Source organism: Neophocaena asiaeorientalis, unplaced genomic scaffold, assembly GCF_003031525.2.
Source record: "Neophocaena asiaeorientalis asiaeorientalis breed wild unplaced genomic scaffold, Neophocaena_asiaeorientalis_V1.1 scaffold489, whole genome shotgun sequence".
In the NCBI taxonomy this organism is placed as follows: domain Eukaryota; kingdom Metazoa; phylum Chordata; class Mammalia; order Artiodactyla; family Phocoenidae; genus Neophocaena; species Neophocaena asiaeorientalis.
The window spans coordinates 2,775,648-2,781,175 of NW_020174791.1; the positions used below are offsets into that span (position 1 = coordinate 2,775,648).

General features: G+C 65.8%; 2 protein-coding genes across 2 annotated transcripts in view; one reads left to right on the forward strand and one right to left on the reverse strand.

Moving 5' to 3' along the window:
• PANK4 (pantothenate kinase 4 (inactive)) overlaps positions 1-1,266 on the forward strand; it is a gene marked incomplete at its 5' end in the record, with an annotated part of 12,656 nt that extends 11,390 nt beyond the window's left edge. Inside the window, 2 exons of the mRNA XM_024760249.1 lie at positions 29-97; positions 754-1,266. Coding sequence (XP_024616017.1) covers positions 29-97; positions 754-967 — 283 coding nt within the window. The remainder of the gene's footprint in view (positions 1-28; positions 98-753) is intronic.
• Positions 1,267-5,112: 3,846 nt separating this feature from the next.
• PLCH2 (phospholipase C eta 2) overlaps positions 5,113-5,528 on the reverse strand; it is a 26,860-nt gene continuing 26,444 nt past the window's right edge. Inside the window, 1 exon segment of the mRNA XM_024760250.1 lies at positions 5,113-5,528. This exon segment is cut by the window's right edge and continues 167 nt beyond it. Within this exon segment, the coding sequence (XP_024616018.1) occupies positions 5,113-5,528 (416 nt within the window).

The window sequence follows — 5,528 nt, forward strand, 5'->3', positions numbered from 1 at the left end:
CACGGGTGACGACCCCTGTGCTCGGCAGCTCGGCGCTCAGAGAAGGGAGGCTGCTGCTCATGCAGACTGGCTCCAGCTCCCCGTGTCTCGACCTCAGGTATGTGGCCCCTCTGCCCCCGGGTCCCCCTGGTCCCCTGCGGAAGTCAGCTGTGCCAGCCGCAGCCCCGGGCAGGGCCCAGGCACCTCTTCCCTCGGGACCCTGGGAGGAGGAAGCAAGGGGGGCGTGTCCCCGCCTTGGATAATCAGTTCGTCGCCATAGTGCTTTCCACCCTGGGGCTTCTAGCACCTGGAGCGGCCGTGTAGAGGAGGGCACATCAGCCTCTCAGTCTGTTCCAGCGCCGATCCTCCAGTGTTGATTTACTCCCCTTCCAGGTCCACGATTAACCAACAAGGAGGGACAATAAAAAGCTATGGAAAGGACTCAGATTCTTTAACGTTCAAATTACAAAAGTATCGTTAAGGCCCAGTTTTCAGAACCGGCTTCCTTGTAGCCACGGGAGTGCAGCTGCCAGGGGTCCCCAAGACCCTGGGCCCCGGGCCCCGGGAGGGCAGCTGCCGGGCTGGCTGTCCGGGGATCAGGCTGGACCCAAGGCCCACGTAGTTGGGGGGGCCGAGGGTCGGGGGTCTCCGGCGTTCCCACCAGTCGCCGCCCTTGGCTGGAGGCAGGGTGTGGCGTCTGCCCTGGGTGCAGCGCAGTGCAGGGTGCCAGGCCCCCCGCCTGCACCCTCCTCACTGCCCCCTTCCTCCCCGAAGCCGCCTGGACAAGGGGCTGGCCGTGCTGGTGCGGGAGCGCGGCGCCGACCTGGTGGTCATCGAGGGCATGGGCCGCGCCGTCCACACCAACTACCACGCGGCCCTGCGCTGCGAGAGCCTCAAGCTGGCCGTCATCAAGAACTCGTGGCTGGCTGAGCGGCTGGGTGGCCGGCTCTTCAGCGTCATCTTCAAGTACGAGGTCCCGGCCGAGTGAGGTGCCACCGCCGCTGGGCTGCTCTGCCCGTCGCCTCAGGAACGTATCTCGACTGCAACAGGGACCCGCGTTCAAATCGGAATATTTATGAGAGAGCCGGCTGCGCCCAGGTGTGGGCTCAGCGCTCGTGGCCTCGGGCTTGGTGTATCTTCAGTGCTGACGTGTTCGTGGTGGGGAGACACGACTTTTGTCCCGTGAGACGTTCTTATTGGAATATATTTAACTGTTAAATAATCTTTTATATATATATACATATATACATATATATATATATATATATATATAAAAAAATATAAATATATACGTATACGCCTCTGACGGGACACTGAGGTCAGGGCACGGCAAATAGTTTCCAGAGTGAGAACAGAGCGTTTCTGCCTTTGCTGTTTGGTGTGAGGGTGGGCAGCCCCGCCCCCGGGGGCCCTGCCCACGCCTCCCCCAGGGAGCCCAGCAGTGGGATCTCTCCCTAGGTGATCTCTAGAACTCTTAGGCCCACCTTGGCCCGTGGGCCATGGCCGCTGCCCTGTCACGTGGCCTCCGGCATCACTCCCCGTCGTGTCTATCTGGAGGAGGCCTCCCCGTGCGCCCCTGCCCCGCCTGGCCCCGCTACGCACGGGAAGGACAGACAGGCTGCTGAGAGGAGGCCACGGGCTTCGAGGGCCCTTGAGGACTTTCAGGGACTTGGTGGCTGGTCCAGTCCTCTCCTGCTCGGAGCACCTCAGACCACGTGGGTCCTGTCGCCACGGCCTTGAGCCCATGCCCAGAGCCCTGCCTGACGGCAGGTGGGTGGGGGGTTCACTGGGCCCGGTGATGGAAGTGCTGTGAGATGGCGGGGGCTCCTCCCCCACTGGACCCATCCCTCGGGGTGCAGACCTGAGCCTCAGACGCCACATCGCGGCAGAAGAACTGGCCCCGGAGCTGCGAGGCCACCTGTGTGTGCCATTGGTCTCAGGAACAAAGAGCTGCGCGGGGGCCCTGCTACCGTGGCCCCGGGCCCTGTGCACTGAGGAAGCCCCACTGCCCAGCACCCAGGTCCCTCACTGCTGGAGCACCCAGCAACGTGAGGACGGGCGGGATGAGGAAGGCCGTCGGGGCTGCCCCTGCAGGGACCTGAGCCCCGCCCTCTTTGCCCAAGACCCCCTCGCACTTGCCCTGCTGGGCCAGGGAAACCGGGGCCCTGCACCCCCTTCCGGGAGCCTGAGCTCAGCGGTCTGGGACCTGCACTGAACCTCAGAGGGTGCTCAACCTGTCCTGCGCCACAGCAGCCCCCCTGGGTGACCCATGTGCTGCACCCCACTCCTGGATGGACGGACCTCAAAGCACTTGCTCTGTCGGCAGAGAGGGCCCTGGCCTATATACGCCTCTGACGGGACACTGAGGTCAGGGCACGGCAAATAGTTTCCAGAGTGAGAACAGAGCGTTTCTGCCTTTGCTGTTTGGTGTGAGGGTGGGCAGCCCCGCCCCCGGGGGCCCTGCCCACGCCTCCCCCAGGGAGCCCAGCAGTGGGATCTCTCCCTAGGTGATCTCTAGAACTCTTAGGCCCACCTTGGCCCGTGGGCCATGGCCGCTGCCCTGTCACGTGGCCTCCGGCATCACTCCCCGTCGTGTCTATCTGGAGGAGGCCTCCCCGTGCGCCCCTGCCCCGCCTGGCCCCGCTACGCACGGGAAGGACAGACAGGCTGCTGAGAGGAGGCCACGGGCTTCGAGGGCCCTTGAGGACTTTCAGGGACTTGGTGGCTGGTCCAGTCCTCTCCTGCTCGGAGCACCTCAGACCACGTGGGTCCTGTCGCCACGGCCTTGAGCCCATGCCCAGAGCCCTGCCTGACGGCAGGTGGGTGGGGGGTTCACTGGGCCCGGTGATGGAAGTGCTGTGAGATGGCGGGGGCTCCTCCCCCACTGGACCCATCCCTCGGGGTGCAGACCTGAGCCTCAGACGCCACATCGCGGCAGAAGAACTGGCCCCGGAGCTGCGAGGCCACCTGTGTGTGCCATTGGTCTCAGGAACAAAGAGCTGCGCGGGGGCCCTGCTACCGTGGCCCCGGGCCCTGTGCACTGAGGAAGCCCCACTGCCCAGCACCCAGGTCCCTCACTGCTGGAGCACCCAGCAACGTGAGGACGGGCGGGATGAGGAAGGCCGTCGGGGCTGCCCCTGCAGGGACCTGAGCCCCGCCCTCTTTGCCCAAGACCCCCTCGCACTTGCCCTGCTGGGCCAGGGAAACCGGGGCCCTGCACCCCCTTCCGGGAGCCTGAGCTCAGCGGTCTGGGACCTGCACTGAACCTCAGAGGGTGCTCAACCTGTCCTGCGCCACAGCAGCCCCCCTGGGTGACCCATGTGCTGCACCCCACTCCTGGATGGACGGACCTCAAAGCACTTGCTCTGTCGGCAGAGAGGGCCCTGGCCTTCCTGTGAGCAGCCGCCAGGGGGAGCAGGGGGCACGGCCGTCTAGAGGGCACAGGCTAGGCCTGTCCAGTGGGTGGTCCATGTGATCCCCTTTCTGCGAAGGCTCACCCACCTTGACCCCAACACCGCCCCTCGCTACCCCCCCGGCCTGCACCTATGCACGGCTCAGCTTCCTGTGGTCGCCTCTATGAGGCCTGGCCTGGCCCCTCTTCTGCCCAGGCCACCCTCTGTCCTCCCATCCCTGGTGTCGGAGCAGCATCGTCCTAGCTGGTCTGGGGCTCCCTGTGCAGGGCATGCCCTGCCCAGACACCCAGGAGGACTCCAGAGGTCCAATCAGAGCCCAGCTCGGCCTGTGTCATGATGCCTCGCTGGGCCTCCCTCCTGTCAGGCCCTGGCGCTCCCCTGAGGGTCGCTGGACAGGCGGGGGAAGCCTGCAGTGGCCCCGCAGTGAGTAGGGCACCAGGGCTCTGAGCACCTGCCCTGCCCTCAGGTACCCCTCTTGCGATGCCCTGTCCCTTTCTCAGCTAGGACAGAAAGGGTCTGGGCCTCCCAGCAGCTGAGGGCAGCCCCTGGGAGGTAACGGAACAAGAGGCAGCGCCCACCCAGGGCTGGAGAAGGGCTGACCGCCCCGCCCCATATCTTGTGAGTCCTGGCAGATTGCCCCAGGCTGTGTCCCTCCCTGCGCCCCGCCTCCCCTTCACTTCCCCCAAGATTCTAGTAGCCCAGATGCAGTGCCTTGGGGACCCCTCCCTTCCGGGGTTGGGCCACAGCTCCCCCAGTCTGAGCTCCCCCAACCAGAGGAAGGAGGAGGGCCTTCCTGGTTCCAGTTCCGAGGGGCCTGACTGGTCCTGGGAGGAAAGTGGCACTGGCACAACTGCCCATCCCCCAGGCCTTTGCTGAGTTTGGGCAAGCGGCTGGCGTGAGTCCCTGGGGCCTACGAGGGACACAGCAAGAGACAGCGCGCCTGGCGCCCACCAACACCCAGCCTTTCAGACGCCTTGCCCGGCGCCCACCGTCCCCAGAGCCTCCGACCCTGGATGGTAGGGCTGATCCTGGTGCGGGGCCCGAGGCCTCCCTGAGCTGAGCCGTGGGTGGGCTGCCCCCAGCCCCTGCCTGTTGTACCAAGAGAGTCCACCCTTGGGGTGGCCTCTGACACCTCAGCTGGCTTCTGTGCAGGCCAGGTGCCGGGGTGGGGAGGGCAGTCAGCCCCCCAGCTTCTCGAGGGAGGGGGCCGCCCTGGCGGTCCTCTGTGCGCAGAGACTCCGGGAGCAGCAGCCCCATAGCTGGGGACCCTCTGGCCTGGGGCCCTGCCAGGGCCAACGTCTGCCCCCAATAAGTGGGGCGGGAGAGGGGGAGGGAAAGAACAGGGGTGTGTTCGGGGCTTGTGGCCCTGACCCTGGGTGCGGTCCAGCCAAGCCATCCGCGGGCAGAGGGTGGGGGGCATCTTCTGGGTTCCGGCCCCGCGACACCGGGTACGCAGCCACAGAGGGAGCCCACTCGGAACAAGCGCAAGCGTGTTTATTGGAGCTGTGTTCGGGAGTTTACAAGAGTCTACAACGTCCCGTACAGAGCAGAGTGTGTGCAGAACAAGCCAGCAGTCGGGGCGGGGAGGCCACGCTCCAGGTCACTGGGCGCCTCGCATGGCGGGGCCCGGCAGACGCGCGCCCACACACGCCCCGCAGCTGAGACCAGGGGAAAGTGGAAAAGGACACGGTACCATTTTCTCATTGTAGAAGCTTTGCCTCTAAAAATTTAAGTATCTCTCTGTGTACGTGGATCTTAAAAGGTCGTGAAAACTCTGCCCTGCCCCAGGGCGGGCTCCTTCCTCCCAGGAGGAGGGGCAGGGCCGAGGGGCACAGCCACACCGGACAGGCGGCAGCCTCGGGGCGGCAGCTCCGCATCTTAAGCAAACGCGGGCCCCGCCCAGCCCTGGGCTGCAGCAGGAGGCCAGTGGCGGCAGCACCTGACAGCTGGTTGGTGGCACCCTTGGCGGGGCCGGCACAGCCCCACAGCCCTCTTGGCCCACGCAGCAGGCGCCCTCAGGGGTGCCCCGCTCCTCCTCTGGGGAGCCCCTCGGGCCCTGCAGCCGCTGCCGCTCCTGGGCCCGGCTGGCGATGGCGCGCACACGGCTCTGGCTGCGGGAGGAGGAGGGCCGCAGGA